At 33.6% G+C, this 25,211-nt stretch overlaps 1 protein-coding gene across 1 annotated transcript in view; it reads right to left on the bottom strand.

Annotated features, from left to right (window-relative positions):
- Nucleotides 1-25,211, bottom strand: part of CEP128 (centrosomal protein 128) — a 547,917-nt gene that overhangs the window by 83,558 nt on the left and 439,148 nt on the right. The window contains exon 20 of the mRNA XM_051973667.1: nucleotides 22,347-22,396. Coding sequence (XP_051829627.1) covers nucleotides 22,347-22,396 — 50 coding nt within the window. The remainder of the gene's footprint in view (nucleotides 1-22,346; nucleotides 22,397-25,211) is intronic.

The following is a 25,211-nucleotide window of genomic DNA, read 5'->3' as shown; positions in this document are numbered from 1 at the left end:
TAATAAAGAATCATTCATATCAGTTGGAGAAACTGAGATACTACCAGAGAAAATACTCTTGAAAGGGAGATGGAGATAGATGATTACAAGTGCTCACTTATCTTATCCACACAAAGACCAAAGTTTGTAGGTATAGGAAATCAGAAAAATTCCTATGCCAAGTTAATATGTATGTTTTTAAAACTTAATGGAAAAAATTGGAGGTATATGGTTAATCCCTATATTTTTCCTTTTCCTGATCTCTTGAAAATAGGAATAAAAAGAGAGCTAGTAATAGTAGGTTACCCTGGATATTACTTAATGTAAGAATTTTACAATTACTTAATATCTCTTAGTCTTTCTTGATGGTTTTTTTTGTTTTGTTTTGTTTTGTTTTGTTTTAGCATTAAAACAAGGCAAACATAATTTGATCATCTCAAAAAACCCTTCAAGCTCTTGGTGGTATTCATTATACCTTTCAATATGTGATAAGAAATCCCAGAATGACTCCTATTCAGGACTTAAGTGAACATCTAGTATGCTTTCCTATTTCTTTATCTCCACTTTTACTGTGAGGATGACAGCCTTTGATAAAATACTGAGGCAAAAAAATACTAGAAGAGTAGAGAATGGGGTCACAGTGTAGGCCATCTCTCCTAGAGGTTTAACATCCATACCATTTAAAAATCTTTTATTCCCCTTTGGAGATTTCTCCTGCCTTACTTTAAGATTTAAAGCATTTTAGGAGAGACACAAAAACATTCCTTAAGCTCTGTGCCCCAGAGGAAAAAAGGCACCTGCATCAAGTATTGAAACAAATGTAGAAGAAAAATATAGAGGAATATATTGAAAATAAAGCTCTATCATTATGACTGGAGAGATCTGAAAGATGGCAAAGCCTTTAAACATCTTTAATTAAAGTTCATATGAACACACAAACTTCAACTAAACACCAAAGAGATCAGAGGCACACTTTGCTATTTTATGTTATAAGGCAGAGTGAAAGGACCCTCTGAATTTTTATTTTCCTTTAAATGCAGCAGAATTGCTTCAAGGATTTTTCTTTCAAAGTCCATGCACAACATCTGGTGTGTAGGTGTGTGCTCATGATTCAGTCTCAAACAAAATGAAGTGTAAAAGAACATAAAATTCCCTTTCTCTTGGAAATGTCCAATTCCTCACTGAAACCGAACTGGCAGTAATAGTCATATAGGCCCTTGTTCAAGGGTGTTCTCTTAAAGGAATGACATCTGGACTAGCGAACAAGCAAAGAATATTTGCAAATATAATAAAGGCAGTGATGGTTAGGGGCAATATAAGTGACAATTAAAGCAATTTTGCAGAATGACTGCCTCAAGAAGAACAACTTCAGTTGGAAGGGATAGCAGGAGTCCAGTTTAGAAAACACACAAATATACATACATACATACATACGTATATACACACACATCTCTTTCAAAAAAGATTTACATTTTAAAAGTAAGGTATATGTCTCCACTTTGAGAGCATAGATAATATATCTTCTAAATGTACCTTGAAAACTTAAGCAAATCACACTAACATGATGATTAAGGACTGATTTATGAAACTGCAAAAGCAGTAGAAGATGTTTTCATGATCAAATTGACAAAACTATGCTCATCTGACTTTCACCAAGGGGTCTGAACAGCTGGCTACATGGAAGATTTCCTGGGGATAATACCTTTTCAGCATCCTTATACTCTGTGTGTGTGTGTGTGTGTGTGTGTGTGTGTGTGTGTGTGAGAGAGAGAGAGAGAGAGAGAGAGAGAGAGAGAGAGAGAGAGAGAGAGAGAAAGAGAGAGAGAGAGATCGAGAGAGAGCGAGAGAGCGAGAAAGAGAGCGAAAGAGAGAAAAAGAGAAAGAGAAAGAGAGAGAAAGAGAGAGAGAGAGACGGGGCGGGGGGAAGAGTAGGAGGAGGGAGAGAAAAGGAGGGTAAAAAAAGAGGGGGGAAGGAGCAGAATAAAGCAGAATTATAGTAGTGCATAGGTTCACAGATATAGGGTTAGAAAGTAACTCAGAGGCTATTTAGTCTAATCTTTTCATTTTCCAGATGAGAAAAGTGAAGTTAAGTGACTTTCCTGAGGTAAGTCAGGGGAGTCAGTTTACAAACAGGATCTGAACACAAATTCTGATTTTCTAGTCAGTTTCCTTTTTCTGTCCCATATATCTACCATATTGGGTTGTAGATTAGAAAGTATTTTGCCCTACACACTTGGGGTCATCCAGGGGCATAAGAGTAAGCCACTATTAGGGAATAAATTGCTTACCTTTGGAAAACTGAGTTAAACCATCTTGTAATTGACATCCAGAGTTGTTTGCAGAATACTTTCAGGAACTGAAGCACATTCATTACAAAAGTTACATACAAGGTCTTCTAACCTTTCTTTTCTAACACATATTTTGTCTCATTATATTTCTAATATACTGTCAGCTCTCAATTATCTGCTCTAGTGAGGAAATAACAATCACACCATTAATCAATACGGAACAGATTTTAAAATAATTTGTATCTACCTTTAATATGAGCCATAGTTTGCTTTTGGTCTGCTTTAATTAGCAGTAGCTTTCTCTTCCTTAATCTGAAATTTGGGTTGTGATTAATTTCCATTCTGTGACTAGATGAGCATAAATAGAAGGACAGCAGAGAAAGCTGATAGGGGAAAACTGATCTAAGTTTAAGATGACTTATATTGAATTTGTTGTTGTTTGTCCTTCGTCCCTGAAAAGGACCACAACTTCAGGGAGATGATGCCATGACATGCAAGTGAACTGCTTTTAAGTGAGGGAAGGCTGGGGCAAGATCACCTGCCTCACTTTACCCTCCAGAGTCATGAGGGTCCAGTGGCCAGATATAAATCAAGATGACTGGAGATGGCTCTGGATGTAATGAAAGACCTTGGCTTTTTTTTTTTCCTGAGGCAATTGGGGTTAAATGACTTGCCCAGGGTCAATTGGGAAGTGTTAATTAAGTGTCTAAGATCAGATTTGAACTCAGATTCTCCTGACTTCAGGACTGGTGCTCCATCCACTGTGCCACCTAGCTGTCCTGACATCTTGGCTTTTTAAGTTAAAATTTTCCACAGATTTCAGTTTGAGGCAAGCACATTAAGAACTGTTTGTCCTTCCATCTGAGAGAAGAAGAGAAGATGGAATGAGAGAAATAAAGAGGGAGGGAAGAGAGGAGAGAAGAGAAAAAATGGGAAGAGAAAGGGAGAGGGAGAGGGAAGCAGAAAGGCAGCAAGAGTATATATATATAAATAAGCAAACAAATCAGATCACAAATTTAGGGCTGGAAGGAATCTTAGATGGCATTTTTTCCAACCCCCCTCATTTTATAAATAAAGAAATTGAGACCCAGAGAGGTAAAAGTAACTTGTCCAGAGTTGTACAGGTTGTAAGTGATGAGGTAGGATTTGAACACAGGTCCTCTGACTTATTGTTAATTTATTTCTTTTATATACTTAACATAACTATAAATATCAACTTACCCTGCATGCCCTAAAAAGAAAAATAATGTTTTACAGTATTCAGTTCTTAAATATGCTAAATATTTCTACCTATAAATACTTAACTGCATTATCTTCAATTTGAGCTTCATTTTCATTTATCAAAGAAGATTGATTCTCATTTTCCCAAGTTGGAAGTTTAAATAGTAGCTTCAGCTGTTTAAGAGATGTGCCCAGAAACAAACAAAAAAGGTGGAAGAGTTGTTTTATTGTAAGAAAATATAAAATACTAATTATATAAAAACATAAGAAGCACTAAAAAAACTAAACTAATTCCTAATACTTCTATATTGGTACAGGAGGTCTTTACCCATGAGGTATTCCTTTATTTCCCCAAATTTGGAGTGAATTCTCTTTCATTTGATCTTCCTCCTTCAAGTTATAATCCTCTTATTTGTACCATACTTTAACTTGCATTATATTATCTTTGTGCATATCTTAATATTCTTACAGATTGCAAACTCTTTGAGAGAAGGGAATATGCTTTATATTTACACCCCTTAGGGCCACTCAGAGTATAAAGTGGGTATTTAATAAATATCATTTAATGATAATGTCCAGTCAAGTCAAGTCAAGTCAAGAATTTAAGGGTTCACTTAAATCAAGCAATATGCTAAATATTGGAGATACAAATACCTTAAAAAAAGATTCTGGTTTGTAGCTCCCAAGGCCTGCCCTTAAGGAACATGCTTTCTAATAGGGGAAAGAAATACACTTAAAAGGGTGATAAAAAGTGGGGCTGGAGAAGAAGGTACATTTTAGTAGGCATCGTAATGTAATACAGTCCAGAGTCAGAAACAGAGGAATAAAGTACCTCTGAGCTAGGCCCTTCAAAAATGGAAGTTTCAGGAAGAAATCACTCATAAGAAGAGAGAGCCACAAGGTCAGAGGATTATTCCAGAATGAGAAATTCTTATGCAACTGAAAGGAGCTTCCAGAATAAGAAGGCAGCTGAGTCATGGTGGTAAGTAAATAAAATGATAATCACAGCAATTTTCAAAATCAAAACCCCAAACTTATTTCCCATCTTTCCTTTAAGAATATTGTGCCTGCTAAAGAATTTTTTTAAATAACTTTTTATTAACAGAACCCATGCCAGAGTAACTTTTTACAGTATTATCCCTTGCACTCAATTCTGTTCGGATTTTTCCCCTCCTTCCCTCCACCCCCTCCCCCAGATGGCAAGCAGTCCTTTACATGTTGAATAGGTTACAGTATATCCTAGATACAATATATGTGTGCAGAACCGAATAGTTCTCTTGTTGCACAGGAAGAATTGGATTCAGAAGGTAGAAATAACCCGGGAAGAAAAACAAAAATGCAAGCAGTTTATATTCATTTCCCAGTGTTCTTTCTTTGGGTGTAGCTGCTTCTGTCCATCCTTGATCAATTGAAACTGAATTAGCTCTCTTTATCAAAGAGATCCACTTCCATCAGAATACATCCTCAAACAGTATCATTGTTGAGGTATATAATGATCTCCTGGTTCTGCTCATTTCACTTCTGCTTAAGAATTTTTAAATGAATTTTTTTTAAGTAGATATTCTTCTGAAGTTAGTAGAAACATTTGCCCCTCATCCCTTAATATAGTTAACTCAAATTACTATCAACTCTCTTGTTTTCATCATAATTGCTAGAAAGAATTAGTGCTAAATTCTAAAAGCTGTGAAATAAGGAAAACCAGAATTAAACATTTAATCAGGCATGCTGCTGAAAGTTAGTGACCATCACCTTAATGACTATACATTATGAAGTAGTGTTTTTAATATTTTGATAAGTATATTTAAATATAATTGATTTCCTTTGCAATCCTACATATTTTATTACACACATTTTAAAACATCATTCTGAGAAAAGGTCCACAGATTTCATCAGATGTCCAAAGAGGTTCATGATACAATAAAGAGTAAGATTTGACAAATTTTATATGGTTACTTGTTTGCTTTTTTTTAATGGAGGGCAGTGTCTGGACCTATGATTTTATCACAGATCCAGAACTCCCAAAGGAGGTAATTTCTTTTATTAAGCAAATTATTGGTAGAGAGAATTTGGTGAATTGACAGGTTAATTTAGGTGTCAAAGGTCAACCAAAGAGTGTCTTTAGAATCAGACACTTGAATCCAGTCTACCATGTTTTCAAAGTTAACTCTAACCTTTAGTCCACAACGCCTTTGTAGAAAGTGACATATTCAAATTTGTTATTTCCTTACTATGTAGTAAAAATCTGAAATCCCCACCACTATAAATGTTTTAATTTTTAGTTTGCAATTTAATTTTAACTTGTAAAAGGAGGATCCCAAGGGAATGATATTTTAGTGTCTTATTTATCAGGACACTATAGGAAACTTGCTAAGACTATAATTTTGCAGATCTGAATTGATATATAAAGGAAATTATAGGCTCAGAGAACTAGAGAAGGAAGGGAAATAAATGAAGTTATCCAATTCAATTCCTTCATTTTTCAAATGCAGAGACAAGCCTAGTGAGATTAAACAATTTGTCCAATGATACATAGGAAGTACTAGAGAAAGGATTTGAAATCAGGTCCTCTGATTCAACTGATTTTTCCAAATATATCCCAATGTTATCACATATTTAAGACCACAATCTACCTCCACCCCTACCAAATACCAATCTTTTATGATATCTGAGAATTGCTTGTCTGAAGGTAGATAACTTGCAGCAACTTAGTATAGTGGGCCACTGGGAAAAGGAGGTGAGAAAGAAGTAACACAGAATGGGAAATAAAGATGTCCTATTACACAGTTTTGCCTGGGATCTACTCTAAAAATAGATATGTATACAAGAATAGGGTGACCCAAAAGTCTTAGTGTGAAAACTGAAGAAAAATTAGTCCTCTCCACTTTCCTTTAGCCATCATTACCAACAAAAACATTTTTATAGTCTATCTGCTCGTGGCATGGTACCAAACACTGTCAACATGTAATATTTCCCTACAATCTATTCTTAGGGCAACAACTGCACTAAGGCTTTTGAGTCACCCTGTATATGTACATGTGTATATATGTCTATGTAATCACAGTATACATGTGTATGCATACGCATTTATAATAAAATAATTAGGATCTTAAATCAGTATTAGCCAGTTTACCAGTTAAACTATTTAAGTTAGCAACTACAAACCAGAGCCTCAATTTTAGGGATATAATCTTTTTAATAATCTAGAATAGGTCGTAGGGAAATACCACATGCTGATGAGCAGACAGGCCCTTAAAATGATTTTTTTTGATGGTAATGATGCTGAAAAGGTTGAAAGGAAGGATCATATCACTTATTAGGCATTTTTCATTTTCATTTATAACTTTATAATTTTCATTTTTGAAAGGATTTTTAATTTTGCCTTTCATTTTAGTAAACCATTTTGAATTTAGTGAAAAATTACATCCTGGAGAAGAAAAGGCTTAGGAATCCTGTGTAATAACTCTTTTCATCTTATTTATTAAAAATATGATGAATAAGCAGAAAGAAAATAAAGATACAAAATGGAAAAAGCATCCTTTTTTAAAGGTTTTTTTTAAAAAAATAATTCTGGATTACACATGTTCTCTTAAAAGGACTTCAAAGTCTCACAAACGCCCACATCTAGCCACATAATTCAACACTGCAGCTGCCCTAGTTCAAGCAGTCATCACCTCCTCCTTGGACTATTGCTATAGCCTCCTAATTGCTTTCTCTGCTTCCAGGCTCTACCCTCTCCAATTCCTCCTCCAAACAGTGCCAAAATAGCCTTCCTAAAACACAGTTTTGCCCAGGTCACTCCCTTGGTCAAGAACATTCAGGATAATATACAAATGCTTCAACATGATATTTAAAGACCATTATAATTTGGCTCTAGCCTAAGATTCCAGAATTATATCATATTATCCTCATTCTCGTTCCTCACATTCCAACCAAACTGGATTGTTAACTGCTCCCTAAACTTGACATTCTATCTCTGCCTTTGCATAGGCTGGTCCACTTTGCACTCACTCACTCTTCAATTCTACCACTTAAGAATTCCTAATTTTTATCAGGACTCAATTCACATGTTATATCCTCCAGGAAAACTTTCCCTATCCCCCTAGTAGTTAGTACCTAACTCCTCAAATTACCATTTATGTATTGCCTATTCCTTGGTGGAATGTAAGATTTTTGGGGTAAGGGCTCTTTTTTATTTTCTCTGCTTTGTGGATCTAATATCTTTCATTGCACCTTGTGCTTAACAAATGCTTGTAGAAAAGAATTATATGGTTTTTCTAAGTCCATTCTCTTTTTTCAGTTAGCAATATATCATACTACATGAATCAATAAATTCCTAATATCTGGATCATAATTCTAAATATGACTAGATAGTTTGAAGAAACTATAAAAAGAAAGGAATTCTCTTCCTCTTCAAGAAAGCTTTAATTAAAATTTCAGTGGATATTCAACATTTAACTTAATATATAACTATATCATAAATGAAAAAAGGCTCAAGAAAAAGTTAAATAACAATATTCTTAGTTTATGAAATGATGTTCTATGACTTGTAATAAAGAGGTACTCTTACTTTCTAAGACAAACAAGATAAGAGAAAACTGATTTAATTTGTAGTGAGAGGAAAGGAGTTTGTTATACATTAGTAGAAATTTCTGACATGATTTTCTACACAGAGATTTCTAGACATTCAATTAAAATTAATTGAGACAAGTTACATATCAAAGTTTCAGAATGTAAAATAAATGCATGTGAATAATTAATCTTGTGTATATTTACCAAAAAAACCTGGAAGAGATAGAAAAATTCTATTCAAAATAACAATAGTATGGATATATTTAATTGAGAGTTCTTATTCACTAAAACAAATATAGGAGCTATATGGTATGAATTCAACTAGAAATATTCTTTTTAGGAATAGACAGGCCTAATAATGGAGAAATATTAATTACTTATATTGGGCTATGCCAATATATGTAAAAAAGAAAATGTGATCTAAACATTCTTTACCATTTCAATCAAACTGCAAAGTACAACTTTATAGAACTGGGGAAGTGGGGGGAAACAACACAATTCATCTATAAGAATAAACATTTATGAATCTCAAGGGAAATTTTATTTTTTTATTATAGCTTTTTATTTACAAGATATATGCATGGGTAATTTTTCAGCATTGACCCTTGCAAAACCTTCTGTTCCAACTTTTCCCTCCTTCTCCTTACCCCTACCCCCAGATGGCAGGTAGACCAATACATGTTAAATATGTTAAAGTATAAGTTAAATATAATATATGTATACATAGCCATCCAGTTATTTTGCTGCACAAGAAGAATCAGACTTTGAAATGATGTAAAATTAACCTGAGAAGGAAATAAAAAATGCAAGTGGACAAAAACAGAGGAATTGGAAATGCTATGTACTGATTCACACTCAATTCCCAGAGTTTTTTGGCTGGGTGTAGCTGGTTGTATTCATTATTGAACAAATGGAACTGATTTGGTTCATCTCATTGCTGAAGAGAGCCACGTCCATCACAAGTGATCATCATGTAGTATTGTTGTTGAGGTATATAATGATCTCCTGGTCCTGCTCATTTCACTCAGCATCAGTTTATGTAAGTCTCTCCAGGCCTTTCTGAAATCCTCCTGCTGGTCATTTCTTACAGAACAATAATATTCCATAATATTCATATACCACAATTTATTCAGCCATTCTCCAATTGATGGGCATCCACTCAATTTCCAGTTTCTAGCCACTACAAACAGGGCTGCCACAAACATTTTGCACATATGGGTCCTTTTCCCTTCTTTAAGATCTCTTTGGGATATAAGCCCAGTAGTAACACTGCTGGATCAAAGGGTATGCACTGTTTGATAACTTTTTGAGCATAGTTCCTAATTGCTCTCCAGAATGGCTGGATGTGTTCATAATTCTACCAACAATGTATCAGTGTCCCAATTTTCCTACATCCCCTCCAACATTCATCATTATCTTTTCCTGTAATCCTAGCCAATCTGACAGGTGTGTAGTGATATCTCAGAGTTGTCTTGATTTGCATTTCTCTGATCAATAGTGATTTGGAGCATCTTTTCATATGGCTAGAAATAGTTTTAATTTCTTAATCTAAAAATTGTCTGTTCATATACTTTGACCATTTATCAACTGGAGAATGGCTTGATTTCTTATAAATTAGAGTCAATTCTCTATATATTTTGGAAATGAGGACTTTATCAGAAACTTTGGCTGTAAAAATGTTTTCTCAGTTTATTGTTTCCCTTCTAATCTTGTCTGCATTAGTTTTGTTTGTACAAAAGCTTTTCAATGTGATATAATCAAAATTTTCTATTTTGTGATTAATAGTGATCTCTAGTTCTTCTTTGGTCACAAATTCTTTCCTCCTCCACAGGTCTGAGAGGTAAACTATCCTATGTTCTTCTAATTTATTTATAATCTCAGTCTTTATGCCTAGATCATGAACCCATTTTGACCTTATCTTGGTGTACGGTGTTAAGTGTGGGTCGATGCCTAGTTTCCCATACTAATTTCCAATTTTCCCAGAAATTTTTGTCAAACAGTGAATTCTTATCCCCAAATCTGGGGTCTTTGGGTTTGTCAAACATTAGATTATTAAAGTTATTGGCTGTTCTGTCCTTTGAATCTAACCTATTCCATTGATCAACTAGTCTATTTCTCAGCCAATACCAAATGGTTTTGGTGACTACTGCTTTATAATAATAGTTTTAGATCTGGTACAGCTAGGCCACCTTCATTTGATTTTTTTTTCATTAGTTCCCTTGAAAGTCTTGACCTTTTGTTCTTCCAGATACATTTTGTTGTTTTTTTCTAGGTTGTTAAAATAGTTTCTTGGAAGTCTGATTGGTATAGCGCTAAACAAATAGATTAGTTTAGGTAGTATTGTCATCTTTATTATATTTGCTCGACCTATCTAACAGCACTTAATATTTTTCCAATTGGTTAGATCTGATTTTATTTGTATAGAAAGTATTTTGCAGTTTTGCTCATATAGTTCCTGACTTTCCTTTGGCAGATAGATTTCCAAATATTTTATCCTTTTGACAGTTATTTTAAATGTAATTTCTCTTTGTATCTCTTGCTGTTGGATTTTGTTGGTGATGTATAAAAATGCTGAGGATTTATGTGGGTTTATTTTGTATCCTGTGACTTTGCTAAAGGTGTGGATTATTTCTAACAGCTTTTTAGCAGAATCTCTGGGGTTCTCTAAGTATACTATCATATCATCTGCAAAGAGTGATAATTTGGTTTCTTCATTACCTACTCTAATTCTTTTAATCTCTTTTTCAACTCTTATTGTCAAGGGAAATTTTAAAAAATACAAAAGTAAGGGGAAGCAATACTAGAATGAAAAAATACACTACATAACAATTACACATACAACTATGGTGCTAATTTAAATCATAAAACTCCATTACTGGAACATATCAGGTATAGAATATAGAGAAGCAAATGAATATGGGAGCATAATGTTCAAAAATCCATAAAACTTGAACTACTAGAGTAAAAAAATCACTGTTGAACAAAAGTCTCAGGGAAAATTAAAAAGCAATTATCAGAAATTGGGGTGAGACTAGCAAAATAATTCAAACCATTTACCATAATAAGCTCTAAATGGTTATTTAATCTAGACAAAGAAGGTCACATCAGAAAGAAATCAGAGATTCAAGAAAAAATATACATATATATTACAAATAAGGGATATAGATTATATATAAATGGGCAATTTTTACTATATAAAGTGGAAAAGATATTATACAAACAAAATCAATATAAGCAAAATTTGAATGTTACTAATTAACTGAGAGGGGAAAAAATGTATCCAACAAGTCTGTGTGAGAAAAGTCTGAAAGATAACCATCAAAGGAAAAGATTAGGATGTTTAGGAATGAGAGCCATCTCCCAATAGATAAATGTTCAAAGAATATGAGTAGTTTAAAAACTAAACAAAAAAAATCCAAACTATTGACATAAATTATTGATCCAAATTATTGCTATTAAAAAAATACTCCAGGGGTAGCTAATTGGTGTGATGGATAGAGCACCAGATCTGAAGTCAGGAGGACCTGAGTTCAAATCTGGCCTCAGACACTTAAAACTTCCTGGTTGTGTGACCCCAGGCAAGTCATTTAACCCCAATTGCCTCAGGGGGGAAAAAAAAAATATATATATATATATATATATATATATATATACACACACACTCCAAATCACCAATAAAAGAAATGCAATTGAAGAAACAATTCTTAGGTTTTATGTAATATAATAACCATTAGATTGCCAAAAATAACTGAAAAGAAAAATGACAATTGTTGGAAGGGCTAGGGTTAGGCTGGGACATTATTTCATTACTGATGGAGCTATATATTGTTCCTGATGTTCTGAAAAGAAATTTGGAACTATGCCAAAAAAGTCATTAATGCACCTGAGCATTGATATCATAATGAAACCACTACTAGGCTTATACCACAAGGGTAGAATTGTGGGAGCACTTTTATGATATGTGCAAAACAAGGAGAATAATCTGCACAATGACTGCTACATTGAAGGGAAACATCTGTGAAAGATTTAAGAACTATGATTAATGTAATAACTCAAGAGGACTGAGGATGAAGCATGATCCTTCTTGCTTCCTGATAGAGAGGTAATGTTCTAAATGTGAATCTCTTCAGATAAAGATTTTACATTTTCAGACACAACTAATATGTGGATTCATTTTTTGAATATACTTATTCCTTAAAAGATTATATATATATATAAATACATATGTAAATAAAATATATATGTTTGTATGTATGTATGTATATTCCAGGAAATGGAGGAAAAGCCCACATTAAGACCAATGATAAAGAAACAGATGTAAACTCTTTAATCTGGTTCATGATATATAAAATGATAGCCTGAGGTTGGCAGAGATTGGTAAAGGGAACATATTAATGAAGTAAGCACAAATTCTGATCAATGGATCTGAAGCCAATTCAACACTTGATGATGAGGGGAAATAGCAAGACCAAATAGATCCCATTCAACTTATTTAAAAGTACTAGAGGGGCAGATTAGAACATAAAATCCCAATGCAAGAACTGAGGATGAAAATATGAGTAAACAAAAGATAACACCAAGCACAATGAATTAAGAGAAGCCTAAGTAGAAAACCCAGAATCTCTCCATCATATCTATAAAGAGACCCTCTGAGGCAGTAAAATGGTTTGGTCAAAAAAAAGAGTGGTGAGAAGAAATGAAGCAAAGGATTTTTTTAAAAAATGAAATTATAAATGAAAAGAATTTGGAAGGAAAAAATTGAAAAGAGAATACATAGTGTAAAAGAAAAAGTAAGAGACTTTACCTAATAAAAGTACTCTTTACAAGTCACAATGGAGAAATAAAAACTCAGTAATATCAGGAGACAATAAAAAAGGTTGGATAACAAAGTCAAAAATATTTTTTAAATGGAAGTAAAGTAAATATATCTAGCAAAAATGATCTTAAAAACCGGTTGATAAAAGATAATTTAAGAACCATCATATTCTCTGAAAATAATTACTAAATAAAATCCCTGGACACTAAATTCAATAAATTACAAGGGGAAAAAAATCTCTTCAAATGTATTAAAACTGAGGGCAAATAAAAATAGAGAATCCCCTGATCATACCCTGCAAGAACCCCAAAGTGAAAGTGGTCCGATGTGTCACAGGCAAAAGCAGAAACTGCCAAGTTAGGGGGAAAAAATACTTTCAATAGTTAGAAAGAGTTTAAGTAGCAAAGAATCACAATCATGATCATATGATTATAATTACATTTAATTATAACAGAAATTTTAGAATTCATTAAGAAAATCTTGGAATAAGCCAGAAATGAGAACTGACACCGTATTCATTGCTTTAGAGGACTCTCAGATGTGGAAGCTCTCTACTAGCACAGATTAGCACTGAGAAGATATATTACTTTCTATGGGCTACCTACCATAGCCAATTTGGATAAGAAGTATGCTTCAATTGGACTTAATAAAGGTAAACTATGATAGGAAATTCCTAGTTTTATCAATTAATTGGCAAAGCATGAAGCTGTTACAAAGTAGGTCAAATAACTATTCTTAGGCCAAAGATATGGAAAAGGAAGCTCCTTTTTAATAAGCATAGAAATAAAGAACAGAACTCTTAGGGAAAACAATGCAAATGGTTACAGGACTACTAACATCATGACAATGGAGACTACAGCACTAGTTACATCAAGAAAAGCAGGGTACTTAAGCAAGGACCAGAAACCACTCCTCTCTGTCACTAAGGAATGCTTGATTGATTTATGGGACCCATCTGCATCCCAAAGCTATTTCTATTGGACCATAGATAGTAGCTTCCTTGGTTCCTAGGAGGGAGATCAGCAAGGACAGACAATATATCTTGTAGAAATAGACCAGGTCTTTTTTTTTTTAAACAAACAGATGTCCTACAATTCTCCTATAAGTTAGAAGCATGGCAGATAACAATTTTTCTTTTTAATAATAGATTTAAACAAACTTAGAGGACAATAATACAGAACATCATTAGTTACATAGTTAAACTATGTAATTAGTTACATAATTAGTTAATCATTAGATTAGTTATATCTAGTTATAATAGAACTGATTATAAAATGATACAGAATCAAGTTAATTTCCTAAGATAAGATGTGAACCTAAGTGTCCCTGATGATCTCAGCAAGGCTGCCTCTTCAAAAGGCAAAAAAGATGAAGGCTTAAAGTCAAGAATAACAAACTAGATATAATCATATAAAAGGAAAATGTACCTTTAACAGACTAGAGCAAATGCAAATATTCTTGAGGAAAAGTGGAAGAGAAACTCTGAAATGCAAACACAAGAAGACAAGAGAAACCTTGAAAGGCAATTGGAAGAGACTGATTTTTAAAGAAATGCTTACTAGAGAAAAGGCAAAGTTTACTTCAGAAGCCTAATATTTTTGAGGGAATCAAATACAGGGCTTTGGTTTTTGCTGGTTTTAAAAGATTAAAAAGGGAAGGAAGAAAAATACAGAAAGTAGAGAGGAGAACTTACTAAAATAGGGCACAAAGCAGTGTATAAAAACATGCAAAAAGAGGTATAGGGAGTAAGCATTTCATAAACTAACTTTTTTTCTAAATTAGATTAAAGAAGGACTAAATACAAACAAATAAACAAAGGGCTTGGTGTAGGAATATAATAAATTCAAGAGGGAAACAGATAAAGACAGGGAAGGAGAATAGGGAATATAACAAGGGGATTAGAGTCAGAGAGGGAACAGCATAAATAAAACAAAATTCAACTTCCTTGGAAAAGAAAGGGAGAAAATAAAATGCAAGAAAAAAGTATAAAAATAAGAGTATAAAAGTCAGTGGCTTTGGATTTGTAAAGAAAAAAGATACATAGAAAACTAATTCAAATGTAGAAGAGAAGCAGCAGAATATAAATGTCTCAAAGCCCGAAAAAACTGGATTCAAGTCCTATTTTTGACACATGCTTGCTCTCTCTCTGACACATTTAGGCAACTCTGTGATTCAAGTTGCAGAAAACAAGCTGATCTGCATTGGTGCATAACCTTTGACTTAGTGATAATGCTACTAGGCATATAACACAAAAAAAAACCAAAAACAAAGGAAAGACCTATGTGATGATGTTCTGGTTAGCTTTCTGGAGGTCTCAGGATTAGCCTTGGTCTCAGCAGAATAATCACCAGGAGAATAGCCAGGGATAAAGTCCAAAGTCTTTATTGTCTCCTTCACAGTCTGTCTCCTTCACTTGGGGACCCGCTAGCTTTCTGAAGGTCCTCTGGAATGGGTCTTGGTTTTAGTGGAGGAATGCAGGAGGTAGGAGAGCCACCACAGGCTTGTCAAAGATGGAACTATTATATCACCATGCTAAATACAGTTCAAGCAAAAGTTGTTCTAGCTTTCATCATGATAAATGGATCAGAGGATTAAAACTGTGGGCCTGAAGTCAGGAAGATCTGAGGTCAAATCTGACCTCACTCACTAGGTAACTTCTGTTTTAATCCATTAGAGAAAGTAAAGACATAGATTATGAGCATTTTAGTTGCTTGCTTTGCAAAATTATGGCCTACCCCTACCTAAGTTACAAATGAGCCTTCTGTCATTGGCAACAACTGAACATTTTGAAATCAATTTAATTAATAAAGAGAAATGTTTTAAAATATCCTAAGCAATAAACATTAATTTTTTAAAGAAACTTTTAGATCTGAGCACATAGAAGACTTTTAATAAATGCTTCTATAACAAGAAAATATACAAGAATACCGAGTCTAGAAATGTGTTGCTTCTTATTTTGGAGAGAAAAAAAAAATCACATTTCTATATTTTTCTATGTCTTAATAGAAAAATAATTCAGTTAGTCAACTTGAATATTTTTAAGCAGAAGGATACTCTATTTTCAGGATTTCTATTTTCAAGTTTTATTTTGTAATAAATTTTGGTTTAAAATTAAGTTGCAAATTTCAGGTAAAAAGGGTAATAAAATTTAATGATCACTAAAACTTCAAGTGAAATGCATTTTATTATATTTAGTTCCTTGTTCTCCTGAGGACTCTTGATGTAGTAATAAATTGAGGTGTGAAAATCTAATTGGTTGAGACCCTGCTTGACCCTGCTATAGATTGCTGAGGTCCTTCACTTACTGGAGATCTTATACCAAATTTAAGGCTTGGTAAGCTTCTTCATCTTTCTAAAACAGAAATTTTAATAAGACACTATGTTATTTAGTCTTGATAGCTGACATTCTGTTATCCCCTTATTCTCCCACATTCTCCAAAAGGCCATTCTTCTCTATTTTGTTTTCCTGAATCAAGAGTCTCAACCTCAAGCAACCATGTGGATCTGGAAACACAATCTTGTTATATTCATTCTCCTTCTCCTCTTTCTTCACAGTATTGCTCTAGATGCCTAAGACTTCTGTGACCATAATCAGAGAGAAAAATCTGCACCAGTGTAGTAGGAAATATTTGTGACTCACTTTAGAGAATCTGCTACTACTTGAATGAACCCTTAAAGAAAGTTTTCATTTTTGGTATTACAAACTACTCAGTGTAGGGTTTTCTAAAAAGACTCAGTAAATAAGAAGGTCTGAAAAAGTTCCTTTGGATCTAAAACTAAAACAAGCTTCCATTCCTCTCATATCTTCATTTAGAGCAGGGTTTTTTTAAACTTTTTTCCATTTATAACCTCTTTTCACCTAATTTTTTTTTTTTTTTTTTACTGAGGCAATTGGGCTAAGTGATTTGCCCAGGGTCACATAGCCAGGAAGTGTTAAGTGTCTGAAGCAGATTTGAACTCAGGTCCTCCTGACTTCCGGGCTGATGCTCTATCCATTGCACCACCTAGCTGCCCCCAACCTGAAAATTTTTTATGTGGCTCTGAGTATATATGTAAAATAGGTATACAAATGGAACATTTATTGATAACAAATCATAATTTTGTGACCTCCACATTTACTTATATTACCCTATATTAGGTTGTGACCCACAGTTTAAGAAGTTTTTATTTAGAGTGGGTCCAACCTTGACATCAATTCGTTGTCCCTGGAACCCCCAGAATCTGGTGGGTCTTCAGAATACTAGTTAGGGGTACTCAATAGCTTGACAGTCCTGAGTCCTTAAAAACCAAAAAACAATGCCTTTGCAATTGCGTTGGAGCTATTCTCAGCTTATGGCAATTGCCTATATACCAGGAAATACAGTTCCATTGCAGTAGCAGAATTATTCAGTCGAACAATGTTAGTCCAATTCATTTACCCACATCATTGATTCTCCCTAGTGATTTCTCTTGCTTAGGTTTATGTGAATCTGGCCTGGTTTTCCCTTTTGCAAACTGCTCTCTATTAAAATACCTCTACATTAAGATCTGAACTACCAGCCAAAAAATCACAACAGCCTATAATTCTGGTGCCTTTCCAAATATACCTTTTCCCCTACAAGAAATGGGCTTTTCTCCCCCTTCATATACTGCACTCCATTTATACTGGCTGCCACCTTGTTTGGAATGATTTCCTCATGTCCATCTTCCAGAGCTTCTAGTTGGACCTTCAAGACAAGCACAATTTTCTATATGAAATCTTTCCTGATTTCCACAGCTGCTAGTGCTCCCTCCTCCAAAATCACTGTTTTATTTGTTTGTTTCGTGTGTAACTATATTTGTACTGTTGTCTCCTCCAAAAAAATGTGTTCCCCCTTTGAGCGCAAGGATTATTTCACTTATCTTTTTGTTTCCCCCCTACTAAGTCCATTTCCTGTCACAGAATAGACCCTTAATAAATGCCTATGGATTTATAGATTAATCCCACCATCATGGGGCTTAAATCAAATAAAGTATAAATGAACCCCCCCTCCATTTCTAATGTGTGCAACAATAGTAAATCTAAATAATCTAACAAGAAAATCTTGCAAATGTGAGACTCAATTTTCTTTAAAGACAAAATCTTTAAAAAGGAAATACATATTTATATCACTCATCAGCAAGTCAAGAAAAAAAAAAGGACTTGAAGGAGAATCTAGCTTCTGGAATGATTTTTAAAACCACTAAGATATCTTAAAATATGACCTTTATTTTGCTCCATTATAAAGTATTCTTTATCCATTTCTAATGAAAATAGTAGCAAAATTAAAGAGAAAAAAAATGCAGAAGCAACCATATAGCATTTAAATTATGGTTCCCAACCTGAAATGTTTTCCTGCTCCTTGTGACTACAAAGCAATGAGACTGGTTTCTTTTCATGTTGTGCCTTGTGAAATCAATCCGTTTCATTGCTTAAGAATCATGCCTCACACATACTCCCTCCTTTATCATGCTGGATGTAGTAGTTGCCCAAAGGAAAATATTCCCTTTTGCAAAATGTTTCTGAAAAGCCAAGTTTAGGTTTTTTATTAAAATGGAAACCCTCAGGACTCGGATGTGGCCTTTTTACCGGTCAAATTTTCAGAATGGAGTAGCAAATGATTTAGGCCAAAGCTAGCAAAAGGGACTAGTCCAAAAGGAAAATGAGCAAGGGAAAAATGTGTTCATAACCATAAAGTCATATTCCTACTTCAAACAACTCTGGAATAGACAGCCATATTGGCATAAAAGAAAGGACAAACCTTTTTGTCAAAAAATTGAATGTGTTTTGCAGACACCCTGTATTTAATGACTGTCAGCAATGAGCATGTTGACATTTTTCACCACTTAAATAAGATGCTGGACTTTCTGGCTGGTTTCTCTATGTATGTACTTTGCAAAGCAACGTGGGGGAAAATAGAGAGATGGGGGAAAGAAAACTCTACTTACTAGACAAAATTTGTTTTAAAAACAACATATTCTGTGTACAATAAAAATATTCAGATGGTTTATTTGCATTTGTAATAAATTTAGGCAGAATGAATCACCTTTCATGCTTATGCTACATGCTTGGTTTGATCTAAAGTAGGTTAAAGTAGGGATTTGCTGATTTTTACATATCGCAAATTCTTATTCAAATGAAATTCTGATACCACACCACACATTTATAATGAAAGGCAGTAAGAGTCCAAGAAGAATAGATACACATTATAACTATAAATGAATGTCACAAAAAGAAGTAGATGATACTAGGCTTCAATGAAGAATTCTTATAATTATAGGCAGCACTGTAAAATCACTCTGTCATGTGTTGTTTGCCTCTATTCTTTATGAAGCCTCTAGAGACTGATAAACTTTTTCTTTTCATTATTTGTTCCTTTTCAGGTTTTCAAGTGTTGACTGGAGATTAGTTTTTAACTAGTAAATTCACTTAACAATCTTTTCCTTTACTATGAAATTTCATTTTAAATACCAGTTTAAAGGAGAAATTTTAAAGAAAACACACACATACAAGGGTGTGTATGTGTGTGTGTGTGTGTGTGTGTGTGTGTGTTTAGGTCATGACACAAAAATGGTGATGACAGTGGTGAGGCATCTTCGTGACATAAATATTGTCAGAGAAGTATAAAAAGATTTGATTAAATTTTTTTTTTTTACTGGACAAACATTGCCCTAGTTCACAGACGTATATTCTGGGAAAAGACAATGATGGAAAAATTTCATTAAATTGCAATCTTTTCTTTTGGATTAAACAGTAGGCTTGAAAGATCTTAACGCAAGAATGACTCTAAAAAGGAAGTCTATTATCAATTATGATTAAAAAAAATAACAATGGGTGAATGAAGTCATCTTTAGTATAGATGAATAGAAGTTTGCCAACATTGTAAATTACAATAAAGTATTTAGCTAAGGCTTTTGGGATAACCTAATCTATATTAAATACTTCAGCAGGGTAGTTTTGTGATTTTTTGTATACAGATGAGAAAGCAAATATAGCAAAATTAATCAACTCACCCAAGATTATCCTGTGAGTCAGTAGCAAAGACAGAACTAAAATCTCAAAGTTCTTAACCCCTAATCAATAATTCTATACTTTTTAAAGACTTGTTTTTTCAATGAAAAAAAAAATCTACCTTTTCTCTCATTCACCCTTTCTACTCCATTGAAAATGGTAAAATTTACAAAAATTTTTGTAACAAAAATACACAATCAGTTTGTTATACTGTTTTCCAAAATGTATACCTCTGTCCAATTTATGAGATTATTCAATACACTATTAGAAAGGTTATCATTACTAATATTTACACCTAAACACAGATGACATAACTCTAGGTCCTATGAATGATCTTATCTCTAAGATTTTAGTTTGCAAAACAGGTGATTAACTACATTGAAAAAAAGCAATCTCTTCCCTTGCACTCACTTCTGTTCCGACTAAGGGAAAAAAAAAAAAAGTCATCTCCTCCTTTACCAATGAAAGAAGATGGTGGAGAATAGAAAGACCTGACACATTAGGTTCCTGGTGTCATGAAGAGTTGTACACAATTAAGCAACTGGAGAAAACAAAATACCAATTAAAATACAAGTTTGGTCCAAAGTAACAACAACAAACCTTTCCAAGAAAAACCTAAAGACTAGAGGCTTCTATTTTTTAAATCTGTCGTAATGATAAGCTATATAACCACCTTGGGGGAGGAAGAGGAATTAGGGTCCTTAACACCTTTAAAGCGGTTAGATTCTTTAATACTTAAGAGTTTCTTAAAGAGAGTAACATCAAGTGCCTGCATTTAAGGCTGCTAGTTTGTTAAACAACATCCTAAATATTACATCTTTATGAATGCTCATGGATTATGTATCCAATATACTAAGGCTCTATAACACTAAATAGGAATTTGTTCCACTTAATGGACATTGCAAAATAAATTGCAAGCAAGGGTTCTGAACATCTGAGTGTAGTATATAGGCTATTAAATTAGATGAGATACCTGGATCCAACTTGGCTCCTATACTGAGAATGTAAGTATTTGAAAAGGTAAGTGATACTATTCCAAGGGCTAGCTTTAAACCATCCAGAATGCTCCTCAAAACATTGAACACTTTTTATGTTACACATTGCTGATATAAATAAGTCTGTGTTATTTATTCGTAACAATATAAATACTCATGTTAATTTTTTAAGAGTGGCAAGAATCAGGTATGTTCATATTTCTCTAGGCACCAGAGTGGAATGCTATGGGGTTCTTGGCTTTCCTTTATCTGATTGATATTTTATGAAAAGGGGGAATGAAAAATAATGTTTTATGAAAGGGGAAACATTAAATAGCTATTATTTCTAGTTAAACAAAACTATACTCTTCTGCTTTAGTTCACACACACACACACATACATAGAGGACAATCATCACTAAAACAATCATGTATCAAATCTTGGCATTCTTCTCTTAGGCTTTAGTTCTACGCTCAATCTGATTCTATTCATCTGATCCAGGACTTGTTTCTTAACCATCTCATCAGTCATTGTTCAGCATGAAAGGACCATTATACAACCCTCTTTCCAAATGTACTGGCTGACTTCAGGCATGTGAAGGACTTAAATGACTTTAAGTTCTTGATCCACAGCATGACATTGTTTGGACTGATTTTATCACATGAGGATAGGCTATTATGTTTCCATTAATAAACAGTGGCACTTGAGATGCCCTTTTGCCAGAGATCCCAGAGTAAAATGAAAGAGATTTGAGAGAACTCTTCAATGTCTCCTTTATTCATCTTATTGATCACCTCTATTAGGGTTTTTGGTAAAACTAGTGATTAGAGAGGTATAACATTCAAATTCAAGAAACAATTGTAAAGATATGACATTTTGGAAACTTCATAGGATGTGTCATTAAATATACATGTCTCATCATTCTTGGATACTGACGAGCAGATAACATTCATAGCCATGTCTCTGGCATAGTAATTGAACTCTTTACACAAACAAATAGGCTCTAAGGCTTTATCTCCCATTATTATTCCTGCTTCAAGGGAAACGGTCTTGAGGGCAAGTTGATCTCACTTTCTAATGTCACCAGCCTCTATGTTATTAATCAAACCTCTTTGGGGGTGGTTATAGTTGGGCTAAATAAAAACTTGGATAGAGACTTCAACATCTGAAGGAAATACAGTTTTGTCAATGTTAAGTGCTGCCTCCAGCAATGCAGATCACAAATCACAAATACATGTTAGCATGTATAGTAAGCCTTTGTGTTGCTGTAGAGATTGTAGATCAGACTTTCCTCTTCTCCACCCTCCCACTCTCTACAATTTTATAGACCCAAGGAAATCCAATTTTAATGTGTTCAGCACTTAATTTTCAAAATACCGCCATTGTATATTGTATGTGAAAATATTTTACAGCACTAATGAAGGTACATACATAATGGGTTTTAAGCATAAATAATTCGGCAGGGAAAACACTGCAATTCATGGCTTTACCTGTAGATATTCCATTTCTTCATCTTTTTTCTGATTCTTCTCCAGAAGATCTATAATAAATCAGATAAAACAACCCTTAAATATGTTGAAAGAATAAATTACTCCTTGCTGTTGATGCAATTTCATTCATTATGTAAGAAAAGCCAAGTTAGAAAGAAATGAGAGGGTAGTGAATGTCCAAATAACTGATGAAAAGATAACAATCATATATAAATTGATGCTAAGTAAACTGAGCAGAAACAGGAAAATGTTGTATACAGTAACAGCTACATTGTGCGATGAACAACTATGATAGACTTAGCTCTTCTCAGTAATATAGTGATCCAAGACTTTTCCAAAAGACTTGTGATGGAAAATATCATCTGCATCCAGAGAAAGATGGAGACTAAATGCAGATCAAAGGATAAAACTTTACTTTTTAAAATTTATTTTTTGTTTTTTCTTTCTGTGGATTTTCCCTTTTGTTCTGACTTTTCTTTCACAAAATGACTAATATGAAAATGTTTAATATGATTGTACATGTACAGTTCATACTGGATTGTTGTCTTGGGGAGAGGAAAGGAAAGAGAAAGAAAATTTGGAATTAAAAATCTTACAAAAATGAATTTTTAAAACTATTTTAAATGTAATTGGAAAATAATAAAATGCTATTAATAAAAATTTTAAAAGAAAAGAAAATATCATAGTCATAGGAGCCCTGGCAAACTTAAGTCTGTCATTTGGAATTCCTATGTATCTTTAAGACTCAGTTAATATACCATTTCCTGTACAGAGTATAGAACTTTCAAGACTTCCAAAACTGCCAGATTTAGAAGTGGAAGGGATCAGTGATCAACTAGTCCAATCTTTTGACATTATAAATGAGAAGAATGAGGTCTTTGGCAAGTAGAATGACTTGTCCAAGATCACAAAAGTAAGAAGCAAGCCAGGATTAGAATCTAATCTCTAACTCTAAATTCAGTCTTCTTTCTATTTCTCCATTTCTGTCTCCTGATCCCATTTACTTAATTGTAAGAGTTTTTTTCTCCCTAATCACCTGGCACTTCTTTGTATATATTTGGTGTTTACTTGCATATGTGTATATATATATATGTGTGTGTGTGTGTGTGTGTGTGTGTGTGTGTGTGTGTGTGTGTGTGTATTTGTATGAAGATATATTTGATTCTAGATACCATGAAATTCACTAGGATTCAGTTATACTTCTTAAGTAATACAAATGTTTTATTTATTTAATTCACTGCTTCTAAACTTCCAAGTAGTCCAAAATGTCTCTTTTGAAAAAAGGAAATTCCCTTTTAAAGAAAATTAGAAACAAACCATTTGCTCATCCAATGCAACTTCCCTAGCCAAATTCTATTCCAGAGCCAACTTTTTTTTTTTTTTAAATAACCATATTGGAGTCCATTGGAATGATGGGTGGAGGCGAAAGTGAATCTATTAATGGAAGAAGAAACACTACCTTAACATCAGAGTCACAATAATTATCACTTCCTACCAAAAGGGTGGGAATCACTGAAGCTACATCAGACCAAGAAGTTGGCACCATCTTATAGAAATCAGTGGTTAAAAAAGGAAAGCAGTCAACCAAAAAGATGGGTATGGCTACGGTGCCTCAGTGCCCTACATTCATTTATGAACTTGCTATAAAGGAAAATCTATTTGGCACACAGTATTTGCTGCCTACAGCTACACTCAGTGTTGTGATCTTATTAGATCTCACAAAATAAAGAGGGTTGGGCTGAGTCAGAACTTGGATGGAAACTGACAAGAAACACCTACAATAGCACACATTAAAATATTAGCATTTACCTTACTCTGCTGATTGATATTCTCACCAAGATGTTACGCCACATGAAAGAAAAATATAACTTGCAAAAAATTCAATAAATGTCACAGAAAGATGAATGCAAACATTTTATGGGCACCATACTATGTATAGCAGGAAACAGTATTTCAGTGGGTGGCAAACTTATGTAAAATAATGTTATACTATTCAGCAAAGAACATACCAAAGATAGCTTATTTCAAAGAATCAAAGAATTTTAGAGGTGGAAAGCATCTGAGAGATGTCATCTAATTCAGTATCTATAATACTCCTGACAAGTGGCCACCATAAATAAAAGGGAAGCTTTGGAGGCAAACCAGAGGTTTGCCCACTGATTCTTCTAGAAGGCAGCTTACATTTTGCCCACTGCCTTTCATTTTGTACTCTGTGGCAAAAAGGACAGATCTAATATTTTTCATATGAGAGACAGACCTTCAAAAATCTGAGCAGATGGCTACAGTGATCCTCAACAAGTACCAAAAATAGCATTTCAGAATTACTGAAGAGACACAGTTTAGAAGTGGAGATGATCTTCTAAGGCTCTTTGGCTAGAGGAACTTATAAAGGGGTAGCAAGCATGACTGTAAAGAGATACAAGGAGAGTTACTTGTTCTCTAAACTTGTGCATATGTTTCTGTTGAAATCTCTTGTAAATTGAGCTCTATTGATTATAAAATTAAGATAAATGGCAACTTTGTGGCACAATCTGTTGTAGAGGCATGAAAATAACCTTGAGGTTTAGCTGGCTCTAAGAAGATCTATAGAATAAAGCCGTGTCAAAGAAAAGTGACTAAACTACTAATTCCTTATATTTTTATACATTTTCATGGTAAGGCTTTGTTATAATAATTCAATAATCTAAGGGATCTGAATTTAAAATATATGACTCTGTTCAAGCTATAAATGCAACTTTTAGACACATTTGAATTGTCCAATAAAAAATATAAAGACATTCCACTCATTTGAACTCAAAATCACTGTTAATCTTGGGTTATACTAAAATATGATCTTTCTGAAAAGGAAATATGAAAATTTTATAT

This window comes from Antechinus flavipes, chromosome 2, assembly GCF_016432865.1.
Source record: "Antechinus flavipes isolate AdamAnt ecotype Samford, QLD, Australia chromosome 2, AdamAnt_v2, whole genome shotgun sequence".
Taxonomy (NCBI): Eukaryota; Metazoa; Chordata; class Mammalia; order Dasyuromorphia; family Dasyuridae; genus Antechinus; species Antechinus flavipes.
The sequence above is the reverse complement of the archived record's forward strand: the minus strand, read 5'-3'. Positions and strand labels throughout refer to the sequence as shown.